This window comes from Xyrauchen texanus, chromosome 27, assembly GCF_025860055.1.
Source record: "Xyrauchen texanus isolate HMW12.3.18 chromosome 27, RBS_HiC_50CHRs, whole genome shotgun sequence".
Lineage (NCBI taxonomy): Eukaryota > Metazoa > Chordata > Actinopteri > Cypriniformes > Catostomidae > Xyrauchen > Xyrauchen texanus.
Window position 1 is genome coordinate 34,870,196 of NC_068302.1, and position 26,600 is coordinate 34,896,795.

The 26,600-nt window shown below is 37.1% G+C and overlaps 1 protein-coding gene across 3 annotated transcripts in view; it reads right to left on the reverse strand.

Annotated features, from left to right (window-relative positions):
- atp2a2a (ATPase sarcoplasmic/endoplasmic reticulum Ca2+ transporting 2a) overlaps positions 1-26,600 on the reverse strand; it is a 38,406-nt gene that overhangs the window by 10,909 nt on the left and 897 nt on the right. For all 3 annotated transcript variants that reach the window (XM_052094062.1, XM_052094061.1, XM_052094063.1), the window contains 11 exons: positions 25,810-25,827; positions 25,643-25,725; positions 21,806-21,910; positions 20,286-20,424; positions 5,766-5,846; positions 5,595-5,680; positions 3,551-4,015; positions 1,428-1,516; positions 1,232-1,334; positions 766-897; positions 562-681 (listed from right to left, as the gene is read on the reverse strand). In XM_052094062.1, coding sequence (XP_051950022.1) covers positions 562-681; positions 766-897; positions 1,232-1,334; positions 1,428-1,516; positions 3,551-4,015; positions 5,595-5,680; positions 5,766-5,846; positions 20,286-20,424; positions 21,806-21,910; positions 25,643-25,725; positions 25,810-25,827 — 1,421 coding nt within the window. The remainder of the gene's footprint in view (positions 1-561; positions 682-765; positions 898-1,231; positions 1,335-1,427; positions 1,517-3,550; positions 4,016-5,594; positions 5,681-5,765; positions 5,847-20,285; positions 20,425-21,805; positions 21,911-25,642; positions 25,726-25,809; positions 25,828-26,600) is intronic.

Below are 26,600 nucleotides of genomic sequence, written 5' to 3' on the forward strand. Positions count from 1 at the left end.
CAAAACATGGCCAGCACGCTAACTCAGTATATAACACATCAATGTCCAGTTAAAAGGCAAATGTCTTTATTCGAAAGCTAACTAGTCTATACTCTGAGGCCATGTCCACACTTATCCATTTATGTTTTCATATTCCCAAGTATGCAGTTATGGAAAGCGTTTTCACAAGTCTGTTTTCAGTGGAGAAAAATACTATTCCAGTGTGGATGATGTGTGTAAATGCAGAGAAATCGATGCGTTTTCAAAAGAAAACAGATTAGTGTGGACGTGGCCTTGTGTGGAACCTCCATACTCAAGAACAGCGATTCTCAACTGGTAGTGCACACCTCAAGGAAAAATACTAAATCAGTGTTTCTCATAATTACTATTATTTTCAGTTTCATAATGAACTGAAAATATTTTTACACTACTCATAATAACATAATTTCAATGTATTTCAATTTAAGGATAAGTTTGTTTTTGTCTGCTATAAAATTCTGGTACTGATGTAAAATCTGGGCTCTTAAATAAAACCAGTTGAGAATCACTGATCTAGTGAATAATTAGAGAGACATGACACACCTTGACAAACATCTTAGCAGAGGTGGACTTGGCCTTGCTGTGCAAACAGAATGCAGACATAGACTTCCTGTCTCTGGAGAACTCCAGGGTGAACTCTTTCTTCATCAGTTGCTTGATCACCTACAAATACAAGTTCTCAAATCATTAATCACACATAAATAATTTCAGAATCTTTTTATTTTTTATAATTATAGAAATATTTACTGCGTTGCAGGCGTTGGCTTTCTCAATCTTAGACAGGCTCCTGACATCAGTGTCAAAAACATTCATTTTCTCAACCAGGCAGGTCAGAGCTGTCTCTGTGGCTTCTCCAACCTTCTCATAAACACCTTTAGACTGAATAATCACAATATGTAAATGAAAAACATACACCGCTTTTGGCACAGGTCTTTTGTAGTATTAATATGAATACTTTTAATAGTATATGAAAAGCTGAAATTACAAAGTATACATTTGTGGAACTGACACTTTATCTGCAATTTTTAATCACAGTTTAAATACATATACTGTATTCTAATGTGTGATATTCCTTCCATTGCTTTGGCATTGTTTCAATAGCCTTCTTTCACTTTTCCATAAGAACGTGTATATTATAATGTCATTTTTGATCACATTAATATGAAATTTTGCCCATATGACCCACCCCTACGAAGGGCACTAGTAAACACACCTCATTATAATCCAGGGAGGAATCATTGCACAAGGCACAGATGGTTGCCAGCTCCACCAGCCCATCATACTTGGAGCACTTCACCAAACGGTTATCAAGGCACCTGAGCAACCAACCAGAAATACATTATTTAAACTACTTTAAACAAATCGTATTGGGTGCAGTACTACAATTTAGTATGAGACCGAATACTCACACATCTCCTTCAGGAGTGTAAGTGGAGCCAGAAATGGTGAACTCAGTCAGTGAGCAGCTCTCGCCCTCAGCCTTGTCTATGATGAACATCTGAATGACAGACAGAAGATTAGATTACTAAAATTGGAAATCATACCTTAAAAAGGAGTTTAGGTGATGTGTGTCATTTTTTTGTGACACTGGCGGCCAAATGTTTAGAATAATGTACAGATTTTGCTCTTATGGAAAGAAATTGGTACTTTTATTCACCAAAGTGGCATTCAACTGACCACAATGTATAGTCAGGACATTAATAACATGAAAAATTACTATTACAATTTGAAGAAAATTTTTAGAACTTCTTAAACTACTTCAATGAGTTCCCATCAAAAAATCCTCCATGTGCAGCAATGACAGATTGCAGATTCTTGGCATTGTATCTGTCAGTTTGTCCAGATACTCAGGTGACATTTCACCCCACACTTCCTGTAGCACTTGCCACAGATGTGGCTGTCTTGTCGGGCACTTCTCACACATCTTACAGTCTAACTGATCCCACAAAAGCTCAATGGGGTTAAGATCCATAACGCTCTTTTCCAATTATCTGTTGTCTGTATTTGAATGCCACTTTGGTGAATTAAAGTACCAACTTCTTTGAGAAACAGCAAAATCTGTACATCATTCCAAACTTTTGGCTGCCAGTGTATATATTGAAATACTTTCTCCTATCCCAAATAAATATGCAGAGACAGCTTTAAGTAAGCCATTTGTAATTCTCAGAAAACTATAAATACTGTGGCACCATCAAAACATTGCTTTGTTTGAACACCCTGACACAGCAACACTGACTCAACCAATAGTCACTAATTGCATTTTTGCTGTACTGTTTTCATGACACTAGAGGTGCAGAAATTACACCGGTCACATTTCATTGTATGTGTCAGAATTCATTCAGTATAAAAGAAATTGGTTGAAAAGTTAACTGTCAGTAGGTACTTCAAGCAAGTATTACCATAAGAATATTATCTGTTTGTGGTGACTCAGTGTGACATGATTTTGTCATGCATGTTTTCCAGTTTAAATAAATACAGAAATTGGCAAAACAGCTAAATGAGAGGGACTGTTTCCACACAGGGGGAAAAAAAGAGAAAGAAAGATGAAACATTACTTTAGAGATAAAGCACCAATTCGTTTGACAATTGTAATTTTTTTTAGCAATATTCATGATTTTCTTTAAGCTTAATTATCATTATGATTCTTATTACTAATAATATATATTTAAATATTTAATACACACACACACACACACACACACACACACACACATAAATATAAAAAACTAAATGTATTTTTAGATTAATGCTGATGTCAAAAAGTATCATTTAAAAAAAAAAATTAGATAAAAAGGTAATTGGACACCTAAAAATATATCAGAATATTTAATAATATGGTAATACAGATTGTTATAAACATGGCAATTTAAGCCTTATTAATAATAATAATAATAATAATAATAATAATATGTTACTATTCAAATATTATATTAAAACATGTATAAAATGTTAAATGATTCAAATATAATATTATAAAAACAGGTTTTTTAATTGTTAGTCTAATGCTAATGTCAAAAAGTAGAAACAAAAATATTTAAAATGGTATCAAGGCAATTGGACATTTGAAAATATATCAGAATTTTCAAGAATATGGTATCGGCCATAAAACCTTAAATATCTCTATATTGCTTGTCTGAGCTTGAAAGCCTGCAAGAGGAGAACAATTTAAAGTATGCTGACATTGCAAGAAAAAAATTCAGACATTATAGCCATCCTTCACAGAGTTCATTTCTGCATTTCTGCAGTGAGAGCAGCTTAGCACTATGACAGATATCTTTATCCATGAGCTGTACAGGAACTCTCTGAGAGGCTTTTCAACAGACCAAAAAAAGACCGAGAATAAAAATATCCCCTGAGCTAAAGCGGAGGCAGACATGCAGAAGGACACAATCAGAAGGGAAAGCTGTAATTACAACCAAAAATCTTATTATTTAACAGACTAAAAGCCACAAAACTCCAGTTTTGATTTCATGAGGTCTATGTCTGTTAAATCAATGTCTAATTAACCTGAATGCTGGACTTGTAATCTCACCCTGCAGACGGACATCTGGTTGGTTGTGAGGGTACCGGTTTTGTCAGAGCAAATGACAGAGGTGCAACCTAGGGTCTCTACAGACGGCAGAGAGCGGACAATGGCGTTCTTCTTGGCCATGCGGCGGGTGCCGAGAGCCAGGCAGGTGGTGATGACGGCGGGAAGACCCTCAGGGATTGCAGCCACGGCCAAAGCAACGGCGATCTTGAAGTAGTAGACGGCGCCACGGATCCAGGAGCCACCGTGGACGGGGTCGTTGAAGTGGCCGATGTTGATGATCCACACAGCGATGCAGATGAGCGAGATGACCTTAGAAAGCTGCTCACCGAACTCATCCAGCTTCTGCTGGAGTGGGGTCCTTTCCTGCTCAGTGGCGGCCATCTCATCACGGATCTTACCAATCTCTGTGTTCACACCTGTGGCTACCACCACACCCACAGCTTTGCCTGCAGCAATATTCGTTCCCTGAAATGGACACATTCAAATGTTAGGACAGGAGAAAAAAAAAAAAATAGCTGCAGATGAAATGAGTGGACAACAAAACTTAAGTCAGGGTTCCGCACTTCTTTAACTTTTTTAATGAATTGTTATGACTTTTACAGTAATTCAAGATTGGGTGATTTTCAAGAAACTTGTCAAGGAAATCTCCTGGTCTTCATTTTAGTGAAAAAACAAACAACTAAGACAATATATTTTGCATATTGATAATGAAGCCTATTTTTAAGGCCATTAAGAATTTTTTACATTGTAACATTATATACATGAGTTACAAACAATTTACTCCTCAATATTCTCATTACCGCAACATGAAAAAATTATTTATTGGTAACATTTTACAATAAGGTTCCAATTGTTAACATTAGTTGCCAACATTAGTTACCATGAACTAACAATGAACAATATTTATACAGCATTTATTCATCTTGGTTAGTGTTAATTTCAACATATAGCAATACAATTTTAAATATGAAAGTTGTATATGTTAACATTAATTAATGCATAATAAACTAACAAAAGAACAATTGTATTTTTATGAACTAACGTTAACTATGATTATTAAAACGCTTTAAAATATGTTTTTTTCAGTCTTAGGAATACGGTTATTCAGTTCAAAATTATACATCGCCTCCATCGATCGAAGGCTAGATTGGCTAAAATCAGGAGCGATCTTGATCCTACATGTGATCGATGAAAACAATTGCCAGCCACTTAATATCATATGCTTGCCTCTTTTTTTTTTTTTTTAAAGGGTTATGATACATCTGTTACATCCTTAAATTTTTCTTGTTTTATCAATAAAAAGTATATATGTATATATATATATATATATATGTTTTAATTTTTAGTTCATGATACCTAATGCGTCAACTAATGTTAAAGAATGAAACCTTATTGTAAAGTGTTACCGATATATTATTTATAAATAAAGTATTTATGTATATATACACATCATAGTAGTGCTGTGTTGGTACTGCCTCTCATATTTGCTGATATCATTTTTAAAAAAAATATCTTTTACAACAGCATCTTTTTTTTTTTTACTGTGAAGCGTTACTGTAATTATTAATGTATTTAAAAGTGCACCTAGAAGGTTTTTGTGCTAATAGCTAATTTTTTAAACAGAAAAATAGTACTCGTTATATAGTATTTTTGAAAAAATTTTAAACTGATGAACACATGAAATGAAGGCTCTAGTCATAAATTACTCGCTTTATCTCAGTAATCCCCTGTCCTTGGATGCCTTCTTGCATCAGTAACAAGACCTTGTTTATGAATGATGATGCATATACGCTGCTAGGTGTCAGCACTAAACAAACATACAAAGTGCACCTTTAAACAAATATATATTAAATAATTTAGATTACAGCAAAACTAGAAACAAAAAAAATACACTTAATTTTCTATGGAATTGTGCTCATATCCATTACTTTTCAAGGCCTGTAAATCACAAGTTTTACAAATTCTCTAATATTTCCATGTTTTACATGACCGTGGGAACCCTGTGAAGTTGAGCGGTCCAATTTGACAGGAAACAGGTTCTCACCGAGAACAGCATGTTCTTCTTGTCTTGATTGACGGCGCGGAGGTCCGGCACGGGATCAGTGTGCTTAATGATAGAGACAGACTCGCCTGCAGTGGTACAAGAAGCAAGGTAAACCCCCACAGCAACAACCATGACACTCAGCACACACATACAGATGAACCAATCAGTTACCTGTGAGGATGGACTGGTCCACTCTCAGTGTGGTAGACTTGATACCGCAGATGCGGATGTCTGCAGGTACCTTGTCACCCACTGTAGAAATAAAGACAAACCATAAAGGGAACATTAGGTTGTTGCTAATAAGTGCACAGTTTATTAAGAAACACTCTTAAGCCAATTTGATACTGTGCCCTCAAAAGGTCAAGTCAATCACTGACACATCAGCACCACTTTTTAAGAAATAGCGGTATCACTTTGGAATACTGTATCTTACTTAATGCATAACTAATAAGGAATTACTGCAGAACTAATAGGTAATTCTTCATTAACACATAAGTCACTACTATTAACTACTAAGGAAGATGTGTTAACTAATCAGTATGTAATAGCATTTTATACTTGTTTTAAGTAACAATTAGCTAATCAATAATTATTGAATTCAGTCATGCCTCCTGAAGAACTACTTATAATTGTCTACTAATTCAGCTTCAGGAGAAATAACTATTAATGAACAGTAATACACAATTAGCCATTACATTAATCAGGTTGTGGCCCTTTCTTCTTTCTTATTACTAATGTTATTATTATTATCATCATGATTACTATGGAAATGCAATATACATTTTGTGGAATTACTGCACTCCCAAAAAAAAAAAAAAAAAAAGAGAGTCATTACTGCAAATTTAATAGAAGTTTTGCCCTGTATGGTCAATCAGTGAGGGTCAGACTACCATTCTTACAATTCGACTTAAACCATGAAATGTTGCTGCTCCCAATAAATTTACCAGCTAACTGACCAGTAACTGGCCACTTACTCGCCAAAGCCAATTTTTACTTACATTTGGACCTTGGGCATAACTACTTCCAGGTTCAATACAACTTAGGCTCAATCAACATCATTTCAATCAATCAACCACAAAAATGACTGACTCTTCCCCCGTTTCAGCAAAAATCTGGGTTACAGTAAGGCAACTACAATGAAAGTAAATGAGGCTAGTCCACAAACGTTAAAATACACACCGTTTCAAAAGTATTTCCACAATGTAAGCATTTTAAGTGTTAACATGATTTTAGTGTGGTAAAAATCACACTTCAGGTGTTCACAATTCAGATGTGTGATTGGGCTCTTTGTTGATCTCTGCATGTTAAAAAAATAGTGTGTCATTCAGCAAAAGTACAAGGAATCTGCACAGCCCGTATGCTCATCGTGGCAGCATGAAAAAGGGCAGGGCATGACAACAATGGCTGCTGCGTGGCCTTGGCAGTGATCAACACACCTGTATATGCAATATGAACATTGCAGCAGATTAACTGGCCATTCTTTTGTTATTATCTGAGAATTACTGTGCAGAGCTACAGGGGGCAAGGCCACAACACGAGACAGTGAAAGCTTTTCTCAGAAAGACTTAATGAAGCTCAAACTGCATCTTTCAGCCATCAACCAATAGTGAACAAATGTATGCAATGAAGCACCACACTTCCCAGAAGGTCCCGTGGCATTGTTCACAAGTAACAATAAAGCAATTGGAAAACTTCAGCGAACAAGTACATCTTTTTGTGTAACATAAGACATTTGACCCATAGATGATCAGGGGATTATCATGAGGCTGTCTGGTGGGTATTGTCCCTAAGGATTTTCTTAGCTTAAGGGGTTTCTTACAACCAGGCCCAGGACTGAGAAACCCTATCTAGAGTCTAGAGACTCCAACGTTGGTTCACCTGCCGTAAGATTCTTTTACAAACCAATATTCTCATGCCTTTGTTCTTTGTGGATTGCGAAGTGAGAGCAATTGAATACATCTTCTTAATGATGTAGCAAGCTGTTATACTGTGTGTGTTATAACAGGCTAGAACAGGTCAAGAGCAGTTGTAAATGATGGACGCTAGCCTCATTTAGCCATGGCCTGTGTTTCACCACAGGATAGCTCTTGGCCGAATGCTCTTTGAAAGGTCGCCCAATCCTGATACACTTACAATGAATGGAGACTAAGGCTTTCAAGCTTCAGAAAGGATGAAAGTGCTACAGTATTTTCCAAGTCTTCTGAAGACATTTGATAGCTTTGTGTATGAAAAACTGTAATTAAAGTTGTTATTCACTTATCTTCACATCCAGTAAGCTGCTATTCACTGGGACTGGATCAATTCAGGGAGCTGAATTTGAGAACTGGATCAAGTTTGATTCATGAACATATTCAGACCAGTTTTGTGAGCTGGAACAACCAATTCATTGAAAAGATCTCAAAAGAATGATTCGTTCACAAATCAAACATCTCTACTTCTCTCAAACTCTCACAAATGCGCCAAAGAGTTAGGGTGGATGTCACAATTTTTTGTGATAATTGCCCTAAATAGCAAACAAATCATACTAACATATGGCTTTAAAAGACTTAGAATACAGTGCACGGGTTGCATGGACCACTTTTATGGTACTTTTGCATTCCTTATGAAGCTTGAATGTTTCAGTCCCCTTTATTGCAATTGAATGGAAATGAGCATGGAAAGAATTCTTCAAATTTATGCTCCGTGGAAGACAGAACATTGAATAACATGGAATGACTTGAGTGTGATTACAAAATTTTCATTTTTGAGAGAATTATTCTGTTAACTATTCCTATTTAAATCGAAGGAGATGCATTTCAACAAGACACTTAATTAACAGAATGACTAATGCAGATCAGTACCAGAGGTGAGAATGATGCGTCCATTCAATATTTTGCTCTAGCTGAGAGCTGATTTATTCGTTGTAAGAGTGGCCCAATGGTGTAATTCACAAGTGCATCAATGCTTTCCAGAACATAGCAGCGGTTATCAGTATGCATATACACAAAGCCACTGCAAAGAGCTATTTCTGGCATATCTGGCCTACAGGTAAAAGCGGGACCAACAAACTCCACAGATGTTGGCGTTATCTACCCGCCCGCCCTACACACGCAGACTCCTCATCAGTCCTTGAACAGTATAAAATGCCCAGAACAAAACCAGCAAAGACACAGCACAACACCCACAGGGAATCACAAAATATTCAATAAAAAATTGGGAGGGAGATGCAATATATGCTAGGGATGTGCAAACTGGTAGAGCATGGCATTAGCAATGCCAAGATCATAGGTTCAATTCTCAGGGAACACAAAAACTGATTCAAGGTATTACTTGAATGCACTGCAAGGCGCTTTGGATAAAAAAAAAAGGATCTGCCAAAAGCATAAATGTAAAAGTATATATTTTCAAAACTGACTAGTAAGCGTATTGCCTGAATGACTAGTCAATTATTTGGTCTCACGGATACTCTGTATAATTAAGTTGTGTCAGGTTCACTTGACCCCGATCAGATAAGTTCTACTGCAAAAAATATATTTTTTGAATTTTCAATTGTCAGTAACAAAGGAGGCCAGAGCTTAGCAGAAGATTAGTTCTACACAATGAAGGATGCAGATTTTTAACCAAAATGAGTTCTTAACCAAACAATTTCAAAATACAGAAAGGTAATTACACAATTCTGTCCTGTCTTTTTGACAGATAAAATAAAAGCTATTTAGAAGATAATTAAGTTATTAAATAAATCTAGCACATTCTCTACCATGTGGTGACATATCGCATAACCGCAATAGAAAAGTTACTTCGGTACTACTGGTTGACACATTTGTATCGGTATATCATGCTTAGACATTTTTAAAAGGAAAACAAGACACTCAAGAATTTGCTTTTTTTTGCGGTGTTCTTAAGGGACATTTACATAACATGTGTTCTTGCATTCAACAGCTTGGCAGTGCACAATGGAATGGAACAGAATGCAGGCATCTTAAGACAGGTTTTTAAAAGTTGGACTATTTTGAACTTGACACTGCATCTAAAAAACAACACGTGTGGAGGGATACTAAAAAAAACTAAAACACACAAACACAAACACGGCTTGACCATCAAGACCCTTCCCTAGTAAATGCACAAATCCTACTTACAAGAGGAAGTTAACTAGTACTTAGTTAACTACTTACAAGAGAAAAATAACTTGCACCCAACCCTCCGCAGAAAGCCTACAATGGCTTGACAGTTCTCCGTCAATCAGATTACTACTCTGGTAAGACGTGCTGAGGAAAGAGCAGGCATATTTGTTTGCAGAATGCGCTACAGTTTTGTTTGAAAAGGTTATGCTTCCATCATTTCCCCCAACAACACAGCATTATAAATTCTTTCATGGCTCTGCTCTTTATAGTCAAGTTGAGTGTAGGGGTCAAACATTACTGCACTTTCCTTGGCACGTGTAATTACAGAGTAATGATCCTGTAACGATTGACAGGGAACTGTCAAGCCATTGGGGCCTTAAGGTTGTTTGGTCAATCTCAAAAATGCCACTTAAGGGCACTTATGGAAGCTGAAATCATACAGTGTGAACATTACATAACTTTGGGGGTGTCCATTTGAGAAAATAATTTTATAAATCTGTGGTTTCTTGCATTATTGGCCATTGAGGGAAGTGTGGCAAGGTTAACTGGGCACCTTTCCCACCCCCCATCATTGATAAATGTCCAGTCTCTCCTTTACACTCATTCATTTCAAGTCAGCAATTTGTGGGTCCTTACTGATAGCCTGGGGGCATCAAACACCTGCCGGGCATCTGCCACAAGGCTCCACAGTGATAGGCGATAGTTACCAGTTACAGCAGAATGTTGCATGCCATCCTGGATGATTGAAATCCCAAAGCACAGAGCGTACTGAAGGGTAGGGCCAATCTCATTCAATGTGAGAGCGGTTGCATGGGGGTTAAGAGGGTTGTACACCATGGGCGCTTCCCTATAAGGTCATCTCTCTCCAAGTGAACAATAGGAAAAGCTGTTAGACCTGGCCTTAGAAACTCGTTTATTTGTCAATCGAAGCCTGCAATTTACTCACCAAGAATGATGCACTGCACAGAGGAACAGCAATAGATAAAAGCTCTTTCAGGATATACTAGCTGCTCTTAGGACACTGCACCAATGTTAAAGATCTTGTCACCAACAGAAATGAAATGGATTCACAAGCACAGCTTGATGAGTCATTCCTGTGTTGATATATTTCTTATTATAACTGGAAATTGGGGAGGGACATAACGAAGGGCTCATCCATTATTTTAAAATGCCAATAGCCTTTTGTTAACGACACGTCACAGCAATTACCCATGATTTGCTGCTCTCTATAGAGCACAACAGAACCCGCCCACTTTTTCAGCAGTCTTGGTTCCAGAAGTATTTTTTCATAAATTCTTTCCATTGGGATTTCATAAATGTACTTCATATAAAAGTTCTAAGCCATGAACAACACTGACCAGCTCCAATGTGAATCACAAGATTACAAACAAATTTCAAATTTGATTTGAAATTAGACAAAAGTACAAGAGCCTTGTACTTAATGTAGTCCCTTAGGAAATGAACTACAATCCCATGAAGAATTAAAAATGATAAAATATAAATTTATTTATATAAATGTGTTCATTTTAAGCATACAATAATTATATTTTATATGCATTGCAAAATATTCAGATATATACAAATATATAAGTACTTTCATAGTGTACAGAGACTGACCTGAATGCATCATGGAAGTTGACAGTCATTGTGGAGCTCTTTTGATCTGCTTTATTTACTCTGATTGGTGGATATTTCTCTGTAGTGTTGTTCTTCACTAGGAATTCCACTATTAAGCATTAATTAAGTTGAAATAATGTGGACTGATGGCTACAGCAGAAGCATATATTAGCGATTAACAACCTCAGAGCTCATTGTATGTCTGTCTTTAAAGGTTTAAGTTCTTGTTAATAATCAATTCCATGATGAATTTTTTATTTTTACCATAGCCAGACTGTTGCATTCTATTGCTAGTTAGAGACAGGTGGTATTTATAATTTAGAGGGAGGGGACATTCTCATTCTAGAGAGCATTTCAATGGACCGAATAAAAAGGAAAAAAGAAACTCCCTGGGTGCAAGATTAGTCATCGACATTTTGATCTGTTTTCCTATTAGTGAAAGACTGAAATTTTGATATGTATATATCTGCTAAAAGTCCCCCCCCAAAATCCTTTATTGTTGAAAAAGCAAGGTTTGCATGTATTAAAAAAATAAATAAATAATAACCGTCCTCGCATCAGGCATTAATTAAAGTTCACACCTGCAGTTCTTATATGCCAAAGTACCTTGGTTTGGAATATCCTTTGGAATATGCTATGTATATTATGCTAATTAAAGCATCAGATGTGCACGGAGCAGACTGCGAGGTGACCTACACGCTGAGCTTGGGCCTGTGCAGAACTGATAGGCTGTCAGGGTGCTGCTGGCAGCATTTGTAATTCCGTTCACGGCTAAAACGGTTACAGTCCCAGAGTCCTCTGCAGTGGGTGTGCTGAGCCGTAGCTCGAACTGCGTCATTCTCCCAAGAAGAGACAAGAGAAGGAGGGAGAGTGAGAGAAAGACCATAGGAAAGCACTTTATTTCGTGCGACATCTGCAATGATCATTTACTCTCCAGAATTGGCCAAAAAGCTCCAAGTGACTCACTCTTCCTAAATTAATCTTATTAAGAATAATCAGTGCAAGATTGTGCACTTTAACGTGCTCATTGCCTCAATGTGAAGACAAAGGTTGGCTTTAGTTTTGCACACTGGTTTTGATGTGATGACAGATTTGACCAACTGACAAAGGCCTGATGTGCACAAACCAATCAGCATACATAGATTTTTAGCAATTATCTTGCATATAAACACCTTTAGCTGCGTTCTTGCCAGATTATCCAATGTGCGCATGTGCATTAATAAGCAATGATGACTATAAGTAAGCCCTTGCATAGGTCTATTGTCTGTCTTTCTTTTTGATACTCCCATTTTCTACCGAATTTGGAATGCCCAATTTCCAATGCGCTCCAAGTCCTCGTGGTGGCGTAGTGACTCGCCTCAATCTGGGTTGTGGAAGATGAATCTCAGTTGCCTCTGCATCTGAGACGGTCAATCCGTGCATCTTATAACGTGGCTTGTTGAGCACGCTACCTAGCTTGATTGGAGGCTTCAAGCTATTCTCCGCGGCATCCACGCACAACTCACAACACGCCCCACCGAGAACCACATTATAGCGACCACGAGGAGGTTACCCCATGTGACCCTCCCTAGCATCCGGGCCAATTTAGTTGCTTAGGAGACCCGGCTGGAGTCACTCGGCACACCCTGGATGCGAACTCGTAACTCCAGGGGTGGTAGTCAGTGTTTTTAATCGCTGAGCTACCCAGGCCCCCCTTTTTCCTTTCTTGATAACTGAAAACATGGTGTCTCTTTAAAATAGGGCTGAAATGATTAGTCGACGTTATCGGTAACGTCAACAATAAAAATAAAAAATAAATCAACAAACATTTTCACTGTCAAACAGTCGTTTGATCTCATTTAATGCAACATGAGATCATTTAAAACACTTATGATGACACACGAGAGTAGCACTGCCACTCGTGCCTGAATGAACAGAGGAAGAATGCACAGCTCACAGTCCAGATGCAAAGGTGATGTATATCACAAAGTATGAGGGAATTATAATACAAAATAAGTAAATACAGAAGTAGTGTTGTCCTTACGTAAAATAAAGCAGAACCGTACCTGACGTTCCACTAAACTTAACTGCCAGATTGTCTAAAAATGAAACACATTATATCTTAAATAAATCCTTTATTAAAATTCAAATAATAAGGAAGCGGTAGTGTAAATAAGCTCAAACTCCAAAACTGGCATTTCTACGGTCAGAACCGCTTATACGAGTCACGTGAATAACAGCGCGAGAGAGTTTCAAACTTCTCCCGGCTGATAAACCCTCCTACGCGGAGACACTTGTTCCTCACACCCGCTTGCTGCAGCAAGATTATAACATGATGGCTTGCGATGAAGTGAATATATTGTATGTGTCACAGTGTGTATCTTACTGTAAAGAAAATCAGCGATACGCAGATCTATTAAGAAGAGAGTTTGTTTTTTCGTGAGCTGGATCAAGGTTAACAAAAAGGTGAATGTAGTCAGCCCCTAATGCAATGCAAAAAAAATCGTTATCGATTTGTCTTTTTTGGTTTGTTTTCCAATATAAATATGTAAAACTCTTTATGTACAGTACTGTGCAAATGTTTTAGGCACTTGGGAAAAATGTTGCATAGTGAGGATGTCTTCAAAAATAATGGCATACATTGTATGATGTTAATTGATTAATGAAAACTAAGTTAATGGTGTGACCACCTTTGCCTTTAAAACAGTACCAATTCTCCTACGTGCATCTGGATAAATTTCTTCTTGATTGTTGGCAGATAGGATGTTCCAAGCTTCTTGGAGAATTTACCACAGTTCTTCTATCTCTTCTTGTATTCCCAGACTGTCTCAATATTCAATGGGGGGCTCTGTGGGTACCATGACATCTGTTGCAGGGCTCCCTGTTCTTCTATTCTATTCTATTTGCAAAAGTAATATTTGGGAGTCTAAAATGTATATTTCATATTGACACACTACAGCTGAAAATATAAATAACCATCTCAAGACAAATGTTTTTGTGAAGCATCTTATGTGCCTAAGACTTTTGCACAATACTGTACATTTACTTTAGGAGCTATACTGCAGAAGAGTAGTAGTATGTTTTATTTAATGCCATGTCAGCGAATACTGCAGAAGAAGCAATTGTTATTGGAGAATGTTGAATATAATATTTAAAATTGTTATATTTTAAAATATCCAAAAATCCTTAAAACATGATCCGTTTATGTGAAAAGCAACATAAGATATTAAGACTTTATATTTTAAAGTATATTTAATCTTTACTGCACTAGCAGAAGTATGAACAAGTAAAAACATCTACCTTTATACAGGGGCGTAGACCTTTATACAGGGGCGTAGACTCCCCATAACCAATAATCAAAGCAAACAAGTACACACCCCCCTCCCCACCATTATATATTCCGTGATCAATGGAAACATGTAAATGTTTCATGCTGCAACCCCATTAAACTTAATAAAAATTCAAGGATTTTTTTTATTGTAATTAAATGAATGTTATTTAGAGGTATTTTTAAAAGATGATTTTGTCCTCTTATTTGTTATTAAACACATTAAATACAACCTTTTAAGTCGAGGCAAGAGCTGAATAGTCGGTTAAGAGCTAGTGATTTATCATTGCAATAATCGACCGAATAGTCCATCTAAATGTGCATGGCTGTAGCAACAGAGCTTTGAAAGGGACGACTTTACAGACCAAACTTTCCAAGAGGGTTTTACAGTGCATACTGTCCAACAGCTAAAGTGCATCACACCAATTAAAGTACCATTGCCAAAAATATAAAAACTAAAATATAGATGAAAAAAATCTAGAAAAGTGAGTCGACCTCCTTACTTGGCGACTAGTCGATTATTGGATGACCAGTCAACTATCGTAACCCATCCCTAAAACCTGCATTTATAAGTCTGGACTTAAATAGCAAATATAGCAAAACTAAAACCAACCTTATGGCGTCTTCACACAACTGAGATAAGATTGCTCTGATTCTGCTCAAAATTCTGTGTAAAGATGCAATGCCACATCAAAGCCAGAAAAGACTAAATTATCCCTGCTCTGACCCACCTTTTATTATTTATATATTTATATTTAAGAGTATAATTTTATATTTTCATATTTCCATTTCATATTTTGATATTCATGACAACATTATACATGCAATTGTAATTGCCACTTCAGATGCAGCTTCTGTACCAATTTTGCAGTACAAGACACCTTTAGAATACCCAAGGAAAGTGAAGACAATGAAGGAGGAAACAGGGTGGTGGGTTGATTTCAGCTAATAGGAGGTTTGTGAATTTTAGAGGCTGTGCTCATTTGCTCAATAATAGCACTTGCATTAGTTTTACCATGACGGTTACATTAGATTTTAAATACATAACATGACAGATGCATTACTGGAAAATGTACCTATTTGCAGACCCAACCACTTATCTCAAACCGCAGAGCACCATTTCACCAAGGATCTCTTTCAAGGTGACTTTACTGTCTGTCTGGATCATATCTGACGTCACACACTGCAATTCTGTTGGATGCAAAAAGGGTTGGGTGGTGGGAAGGCACCCGTCATCTGCATCATTGTGACTATGAGCTAAAAATAACCCATTCCATAATCTGGACAGCCTATCAGTGCTAAATTTAACATCTTACACTATGCATGAAAAATAAAACGTGGCACCAATTGTACTTATATAAAGGGTTAAAACAGCTGATAGAAGCTTCAGTACTTTTATGTAACGGGCCACATCAGGCGACCACTTTCATTCCCAGAATTCATATGAAGACAGCCACATTTCCTCATAAAACGCACTTTTCTTTTCTGATGTTTAATGCTTATCTCTCAAGGCTAGGGATGCTCCGATCAGGATATTTACAAAGATACAGTTTACAGATTTTCTTGTCATCTGATCAGTCGATACGATCATTAACCTTTTATCGAGAGCACTGTCATAACTGGGTATACTGTATGTAAGCATTCTGCTTGCGGTCACTGTCAAATTAATTCCCCCATTTTGAATGCAATATTTCTTACCTAGTTTTTCCTGAAAGAAAAATACAGTAGAATGGTTCATTGATGGGCAAATAAACAAACAAAATGTTTTTTTTTTCAGTAAGCCTTTAAAACGCGTAGGCTTACACACAATATTCTCTATATTAGGATAGTCAAAATGATAACCCACACTAGGTATTTATGCAGTTGAACTTGATGTGACATTTCTGGTTATTTATTAATTGTCGCCATTTCATTTCATTATTGTTATTCAATATTTTGTTAACTAGGTTTCATTGCTTTTGCATTATATTTAATACATCATATTATGGTATCTAAATAATGTTGTATAGTGTCTAAAATTATTATGTTTACAAATACGCTCCCTGCATTTTCATTTTGTTGGATGATGTTAATAGTTCCTGTTTCACTTGTTCCCGTTGGAGCTTTAATAAGGGGAACACACATACTCTCGTGTGAAAGAATAGATGAAAAAGCAAAAGCACTTCTTGGTTACATATGTAACATTGGTTCCCTGAGACAAAGGGTATTAGACATTGCGTTTATTAATTCATATGGAGTGGTGGTGGCGTAGTGGGCTAAAGCACATAACTGTTAACCAGAAGGTCGCTGGTTTGATCCCCACAGCCATCACCATTGTGTCCTTGAGCAAGGCACTCAACTCCAGGTTGCTCCGGGGGATTGTCCCTGTAATAAGTGCACTGTAAGTCGCTTTGGATAAAAGCATCTGCCAAATGCATAAATGTAAATGAGTGTCTTCTTACACAACCTAGTTGTAACCTCTCTACAACAGTGGCAATATTCCAATATTGGCAATGGTGTTTGAGCCCCGCCTGTTTTGCACGAAACTGGTACCACAATAAAAACAGGTGAACAAGCACCATTTCCTCAGAATTTCTGACTGGGAACAAGGAGTTGCGACACATTAGAGAGGATGGCGTCACTGCACCAGCACTTAGACAGTTCGTTATGAGCTTCAGGGAAGAAAGGGGAAAATTTGCAGAATGCTGATAACTGACGGCATCCGGACTGCAGGAACCACTCATAGAGGCGAGTCTGTTCAGGTTTCTCTGGGGGAGACAACTCAAGGTGAAGCTCTTCGATCGCCCTTGTAAGGACAAGGAGCATCTCCCTGTCAGTGGCACATGCATGTTCCTTGACCTCGCTGGGGGGAGGGGACGGCAGCATCATCCACTGACAACTTGCCTGATGGAGCGAGAGACATGGCATCGTCATTATTTTCCCCAGTGTCAGAACCGCTGAACAAGAAAAGGCAGCCCGCTCTCTCAGAAGGCCAGAGCTCATCTCGCACATAGCGTATTGGAAAACATGTGCTTCGTAGAGATTGAGGGGCTCTTAGGGCATGTGCCAACATGAGGACCATCCTGCTCAAACTCGCAGCCCTGCCGTGCCTCCTCGTGTGAATCCTCAGGTTTCGCAGAAGTGGCAGGTGAGAAGGCACGTGAGGCTGAATCCAGAATGAGGGTGATTCGCAAGTGAAGCGTCTTGAGACTCATGCCGTCACAGTCCGCCCGCTGACTCATGTATATCAATGGCGAAGGTAGAGAGCTTCTAGACAAGAGATGATCACTATCTTGGTGTTTGTGCACCTTTTTTTTTTATAGCGGACAGATTCACACCAAATTAGAAGGCTTAAACATCAAAGCCAATATTAGAATATTGGTGTTATTGTAGAGAGGTTTCAACTACGTCGTGTAAGAAGGCACTCCCCATATGCGTTAATAAACACAATGTCAAGAGTACTGTCATAAGGGATCGTGCATTACTGTTAATGCCATTTACTCAGGAGTTATTTAAAGATGTTTGAATTATACCTCATCTTATAACCCGCATTATTAATATGATGTCTATGCCCAGTGGAAATTGATACGCTGCCACCACGGATGTAGGATTATATCCATTATTGATCAGTATGTTATTTATTTATATATTTTTGAGGCATCGATACATTACAATTAGCCAACAATTAAATTAGAAGCCCAATTGGCATGCTTTATAATTCACTCAGTTGGCCTTGGCATCTCTTTAACAGTCTGGCATAATAGCCTTGGGAGGCCACAAAATGGCAATATACTATTTACTGAAGCCAGTAGCGGACAAGATCACACACAAACACACAGGATGAACTGAAGCGGTGCAGATGGCAGTCCAAAGTTACAAAGGTTTTTGCACTTCCACAAGAATGAACAAAGTGACATTGAGGAGTTCGCAGGTTATTAAACTGGTGTAACTGCACAACGTTTATTGTGCAATTTCTCTTTATGTAGCCATCTTTCATTCAAGCTGTCTAACCACAAAAAGGCATACTTTTGACTGAAAATACACTGTGTAGGCTCTATGAAAGATACTTATACACTTTATATCATCCACTTATACTAGAGTAAATAATCTTTGTCCTTTGATAATGAGTCGAATAAAATGTAAAATTATGTGACTTGTGCTCCATGGCACTTCAGAATATTGACACTGAGCGTGGGTGGTGTGTGCATACCTTTGTAGAAAATAAATAATTGTTTTGAATTTTAGAACGTGTCATCTCATGTGCCAGACGCTTCCTATGGGCGACCCCCTTTAATTAACCCTGCTGCAAACAGTTTACCAAAGTTGTGTTGAGAAATATGTCTGAAGAAACAAAGTAGGGGCCAATGAGGTTTGGGTCAGTGGGGGGTGTCGGGATGGGCTTTAGGGAGCAGGGTCAATCAGTTAGCGGGGAGTCAGAATCTGCCATGTAATATCCGCCATATAATGTTGTCTTACAACATTCACCCAGTATTCCTCACACTCCTGTGGTGATATGACAGTGATGCTGAAGTCTTAAAGGAGCCATGCATCTTTTGCGACATTGGCGACTGGTCAAATTATGAGACCACCAAAAGTGTCATAGAAAATCAATATTGGCTGATATTAATCTGTGGCCGACTGATCGGAGCATCCCTACTCAAGACTTTTAAGAATTTAAATTTAGCTACAAACCAGGTTATTTCAAGACAACAAAAAAGGTAGCACAGAGATTATGCTTCACATGCTACATTAATAATTTCTAAGACCTCCAAGCAAAAAAGACCTCCAAGTCTCTGACACAAATCAGAAATGTTACATGCACCACTACAATTTTGCACAGTGATGTACAGAACTGGCGAACAAAACATTTTTAGTTCCCGCAACAATTGTCAGCTGTCTGAAACCATTTATACTGGAAAAAACTAATTTTCACCACTCAGAGATATTACTCATGATGAGTATCTTTAAAAAAAATTTATTATAGGCGTGAGTTTAGAGTGAGTTTAAGTTAGTAAAACAAATTCTTAGTAGCACATTTTGCATCCAGAAAACTCCAGCATCAAGAAATAAAGTTGTTACAAAAAGTATTTTATTTCTTTAAAAAAAATTGATCAATTTCCATTAATTATTTTAAATGTACTGTCATCCCTAGTTTCTAAATAAAAAAAAGGTTTGAAAACAAGGAAACCTAGGAAAATATAGCCTGTGTATTACTTATTATTATTATTATTATTATTATTGACTTCCTTATTATTGACAAAGGCTGAGAATCAATGGTGTAGCATGTAGTGCTTAGTGTGAGCCAACACAATGTCCAGTGGATATGGAATGTTTCTGGGCAGAGAATGAGCTTTGATGAACATGCGATAAAAGGCCCAAGGATTAACGGACACGGTCCATCGAGACAACATGTGAACAGGTGCACACAAAAATACCTAATCTCCTACAGTGGAGCAGTACATGGCCTATGGGTCTCAATACCAGGACAAGAGACGCAAGACATGTAATTATCTCATGTGACAACTCATAAGTACAGTTACCCCCCTAATAACTCCATTCGGAGAAATCATTACACAACCTGCAAAGAGCAAACACATTAGAAAGGCTAGGCTGCGTGATGCTCTAATGACTTTGTCTCTTTCATGAGACAGTCACCTTTAATATGCAAAAATAAAAGGCGGAGCTTACCAGCAACTTCCACAATGTCTCCAGGCACAATGTCTTTGGCTTTGATCCTCTGCACAGCCTTCCTGTCCTGACGGTACACCTTGCCCATCTCTGGCTCATACTCCTTAAGGGCTTCAATGGCATTTTCAGCATTACGTTCCTAGATGGACAGAACCAACCATGAAAAAGTCAGATTTATTGCATTGCTAACACCAGAGAATTGTGATCAATTAAATCTTCCCAAAATAACAGAATCAAAAAGAAAATATTTTTGGACAAAGATGCTACATTCCTGTTAAAGGTGAGGAGTGTAGGTTTTTTTTTTATGTTAAAATGCTTTCTTCCATCCCAGCTACAAGTAACTTGTCTGTCCACAAAAAATGTGAAACTACAGCATGAAATGATACGGCAAATCAGAACATTATCTGTTTAAATGAATGTTTCAGCAAAAATCGCTACAGTTACAGTAAGGCATTTACAATGGAAGTAAATATGGCCAGTCCATAAACATTCAAATACACACCATTTCAAAAGTCACAAAATGAACACATTAGATGTGTTAACATTATTTTAGTATGATAAAATCTCTTACTGGGTTTACTAACGTTATGTTGGCATGGCAACAAACTTGTAATATTTGATAGAACTTCACACAGATACAATTAGTAAGCAAATGTATCACTCTAACATCATGTTAACACATATAATGTGTATATTAATGTTTATGGACTGGCCCCATTCACTTCCAGTGCTTTACTTTAACTGCAATATTTGTCAACATTATAGCACAAAATGCTGTCAATTGAGCTCAGCATCACCTGGAATATTCTTTTAATATTCAGCTATGAGGAGCAAGATTTGGAACCAATTATATTTATTTACATGTATTCATTTGGTGGACAATTTTATCCAAGGTGACTTACAAAAGAGGAATAATACAACATAAGCAATTCATAAGGAGACAGTGGTATGAAAAGTGCAGCATTACAAAGTTAAACTGCATCAGAAAAATACTCTCCAAGACAGAGATTAGAGTGCAACAAGAATATATATATATATATATATATATATATATATACACACACATTTTTATTTTTTTGAGTGTATGGTCGAGTGCTTATAGACAAGATGTGTCTTTAGCCATTTTGTGTGTGTGTGTGTTTTTTTTTAAGACAGACAGGAAGTCTGGAAAGGCATTTCCAACAACAAGGAACAGTGAAGTGAAGGAAAGTGATTTGGTTCCGCTTTGTGTTGGTACAACAAGGTGCCGCTCATTTGCAGACCACAGGCTTCTTATTTTCAAGTGGGTTGGGCTACTCAACACAACGCAGCAAAAATAAAAAACAATTGGTCTGTTTTTCCCAAACCAATGGTAGATGGAAGAAGTGTTGGTGAAATTTGCTTAAAATATATCTTTTTTTTTCAGTTCAATTTGTTGCTAGTGGTTCAGAATATACATAAAGCAAAACTTTAATGATTCAAATTTCAGATTTTTATTATATCATCAATAGAAAATGCATGCAAAATATGCATGTACTGACCTGCCAGACACCAACGATAGCATTGGCTATAAGAATCAGTAAGATTACAAAAGGCTCTACGAAGGCAGTGATCGTTTCCTCTCCTTCCTCGAACCAGGCTAATACCTGCAGAGAAAAGGCATGTCACAACACATCCCATTTAACATTTAAATTAAGAATTTCCCATTCAAAACACACTGCAGATTTTACAAGACTGGTAAATCAAGATTCTAGTAGAGACATGCCAGTGACATTTGCCTTCTCATAATAGATTCAACATAAATGGCCATTTCCCCCCCACACACACAACCCATTTACATCAGATTATGTTTGGATTGTGTAAACTGCACGATTACAGCACAAAGTGGAAAAAAACGTGACCAAACAGCATGACAAAAGCCAAACGCAGCAGCATCTTTTAATGACTGGAAATAAAACTCCTGCTGCTCGCTGCAGCCACAGCATGACATCTTTTATTTCCCTCATTTAGACACATTATTACACATCAACACATCCTAAAATAGGAAACTGTAACATCCATTTACTTTTCTTCACATCATTAAACTCAGACTTCTATAGCAACTTAGAAAATAGAACTTTTGTTCTGCATACAAGCAAGAAAAGTCTATACAACTGAATAAAAAGGCAAGAAGTCACAAAAGGCCATGTATTATGGTAATTTTAACACTGGTAGGGGGTGTTCTTAGGCATGACGTGGAGAGGTTTATTGTTATTATTGTTAACAGTAGGAACATCAAACATGATAAAAAACAACAATGTTCAATAAATGGTAGGTATGTTTAAAACTACATATTTTCAAAAATCATCCAGTCGGTGGTTTGCCTGTGTAATGGAAGCCAGCTGGTTAGGTAGCTGTGCAGTATGTAAACCTCACTTCCCTGGCCTCAAGAGGCACACTAGTGACTGACGCTAGAGGCTGTAGCCTTTAGCTCCCTTGTTAGCATGCCGCCTCCCACACCGGAGACGCCAGTTTAAATAGCATTCAGAGCGGGTCGAGCAGCACCGGTTACACTTCAATGACTTGTCATCAAATCTGTTTTAAAGAGGCCCTGTATAACTAGACTGGTTCACCGGACACCGCTCGGACACGATTCTTATGGAGTGTTAACATAAGCATTACAGAATGGAACAAAATGAAACACCCGTCTAAATCTGTTTGGCTGCATAATTAAATTAAATTTAAACCAACTGATCTCATTTCAAGACACCCTGGGCAGTAAGTGAAGGGTTAAACTTTCGACACACAGGGTCATGTGACAAAACAACATGGCATGATCACAGCAGAGTTCTCTATTTTATTCCGATATGCCATGTACACTATAGTGGACAATAGCACTAGGTTTTCTTTAGAAATCCTATATTTACTGTGCATTTATTTATTTTTTTTTACTTTCAAAAGCATTATATGGAGTAAGGATGAAAATAAGGTGCATTAAAAAATGTTTTAAGATCACTGCAGACAGACAGCACACTGGAGGTTAAGTATTTCACTAAATATGGAGCAAGGGAGCATCCTATAGCTTTCCTATCAAGCCAAGTGCATTCAATCCAAACTTCCAATAAAAAGTTCTGTTTCAGGCTGCAGATGATCACTCAACATGGTTATCAGTACTTGGATTCAGAATTTATCATTTTATTTTATCATGGTTGGCAGTTATTGGACGATGCTGGCCATTACATTTACATTTATACATTTGGCAGACACTTTTATCCAAAGCGACTTACAGAGCCCTTATTACAGGGACAATCCCCCCAGAGCAACCTGGAGTTAAGTGCCTTACTCAAGGACACAATGGTGGTGGCTGTGGGGATCGAACCGACAACCTTCTGATTATCAGTTATGTGCTTTAGACCACTACGCCACCAGCACTCTTTACTTGTATCAGTATTAATTATGCTAATTTATGATTGGTAAAATGCTTCATCTTATTTGTTTGACAGTCCAAAGAGAGAACATTGAGATGTTGTGGAATAAAAACATTGTACCAAAAGTCAAATAACTTTCATTTGTATGTTTTTTTTATTTGTGCTTTTCCCAATACACATTGTTCCAAAGCAGCATTACAGAAAATCAGCTGTAATGTCTGTAACGTCTCAAAAACATGCATAACCAACACTCCTGGAAACATAATAAAAAATTTGGTTAAAAAAAATCTGACTTTCTATAGCTTGGTATAATTTTACATTTCTCAACTTAGTCTCACTGTCCTCATGTGTAGATATACATTTTTAGGGAAACTATTTGCTCTTGATTGTTTTATTTTTCCATGTTTATTAGGTGCTATTAGTTACAAATTAAAAGGGAAATGGAAAATGCACATAGCAGTCACACTTGGGTATTAGGAGGTTAAAGATGCAACTTTACCATGAGGGTTTTTTAGTGCAAACTGTCTAGATATATATCTAGTGTATAAATCACACTACTTTAAGCTTCGGCACTTATTTTTTATTTTTTTTTACATTTATGAATAATAATCAGAATAAACCATTCTTCCACCAAGCAATACATTTCATCAACCTCACTGTAAACTGTTTGCTAAGCAATGTACCAACATTCCACAATATTATAGAATGCAGTCACAGGTCTGACTTTTTTTTTAGCATTTTACAACGGTAGCAAATGTGGCTCATCCAACAAAACTGTATAGGCAAAAATATCCCCTTTTTATAATACAACACCTTTAAAACAACTTGGAGATGTCCTAGGAAGGCACAGCAATTCATTTAACCTACTTTGCACCTTTAAAAGAGGGACTTGCATGACAATTTCTAATAAATTATCCTTGGATGCATAGCACTAGGTTACCAACATTTTATGGTCTCGTTTAGAGAGATTGTATCAGCTGGTGTTCTTTTAAAGACAGTAAAGTAACAGGCCTGTCTGCAGTAATGACTGGCCTCCAACTGAAGGTCAGAGGCCTAATCTGGCTTGCAGAGATGGCCCCTTACACAGCCAACTATGAGACAGCTGTCAAACCACAGACTCCAACACCTCAGTATCATTCTGCTGGGCAATGCTGGCATACCTCTCTCCCTCAACCAGACCAGATACTGTAGTTTCATCTCCTCAGCAGTGTTGATGCATTCTAACAGCTTCTTTTGAAAAGGCCAAAGTAGTAAGATCAGCAATTTTAGTTTTTTATGGACAGATGTTTTTCTTAAAAGAGACAACAAAGTTCTAATAAAATAACTATAGAATCTAATTTACTTATATGGGTTTGTAACAACATGAGGTTGAACTATCTTTTAAGATGAACTATCCCTTTAACCAAGCACTAATCTGGCAACCCTGGGAAGGTTAAATAGAACCGGTTTATAATTTTGTTTGACAGCCTGACTATATGACCCATTCAAATCTCCAAGCAGACATGTATGTTTTCATTCAGTGTTAAACTATCTAGGTCAATTAAGCGTGAAGAATTTACACCTCACCATAAAACAGCAGTGCACTATTAAGTGTCTTGTCTCGTTTGGCAGCTAGAGACAGACACTCAATCTCACTGAATGCTGTTGTCAACATTTTTAAGGAGTCTAGCTTTCTCAGCTGTTTAGCCCTCTCTGATCTACGAGTAACCGAATACGAGGAGTGCAAGACTCAAGTATCTAACAAGACATTTACACGTTCACAGCCTTTCCGGATGCCAGTCGACTTTTATTTCAGTACATGTAATGCTGTGGTGTAAAGACGTCAACACCTAATTTGAATCTATGCTGAATCACTATGCAAATCTGGCTGCATTGACCCCATTTGCAGCTGGATGTTTTCACTTACGGAATAGTAGTATTGCAAAATAATAATTACAGAAACCTAAGGACATGTGACTGAAATGTACTTACAAATGATATACAAGCTGCCAGCAGAAGAATCCGCACAAGCAAATCCTCAAACTGCTCAATGACAAGTTCCCATATAGATTTTCCTGTCAAAATCAAGATAAATGTATCAGGATCCAATGTTAAAAAGATTACATTTTACGGTTTAAAAATGCAAGTTTAAAAATTACCTTCCTCAGCAGGCAACTCTGTTTGAGGTTAATGGACGAGTATGAAAAAGAAGAGAAAGTAGCAAGTTACAAAAATGTACAGTGACTATTTTTCCAAGTAGAAATGGATTTGACATGGACTAAAAAACAAATTTAGCCTTTTGTGAGTATATTCCAGACAGCTTATAACCAAACAAAAACAAAACAAAGCTTACATTAGTCTTTACCTTAACAATACAATGCAGATAAATATTACTCCTGAATATGGTCTAATGTTTTAGAAGTAAATTGAAGCCTAAACTATCATTAGAAAACGTCTCCTTTTAACACTTGTCAATGTACTTGTCCTCACTTGCCAAGCTGATTAAATACAAGTTTCAACCTTTAAATTTTTGTTTTGAAAAATAATTACCACACACAAACACCATCTTCCACTCCAGAGAGGAAATATCAGGCTATGGATGAATTTTTAGCCCATAGTCTAAATTTAAAAGCCATTCTTGCTGCTGACAGGAATATTTTCATCCATTTAATTTCATAAAAACGTGTTCTTGTGTAAATGCAGAGCGAGGAAGACCTTTGGTGTCCAGTGACATATTAAAACAGCACATGTTTTCTAACTGGATCTGCCTTAAACTAATATTTGTGCTGGAAAAGCATGTGTTGGTGATTCTCACGAAACTTGACAAGACATTTTTATTTTTTTTAATATACATTTTTTAAGTAGTACTCTTAGTAATACTCTCTTTGTATTGTCGTTTAATTAATTATGAATAAAAAAAATACATTTTAATGACATTTTTGTTTAACCA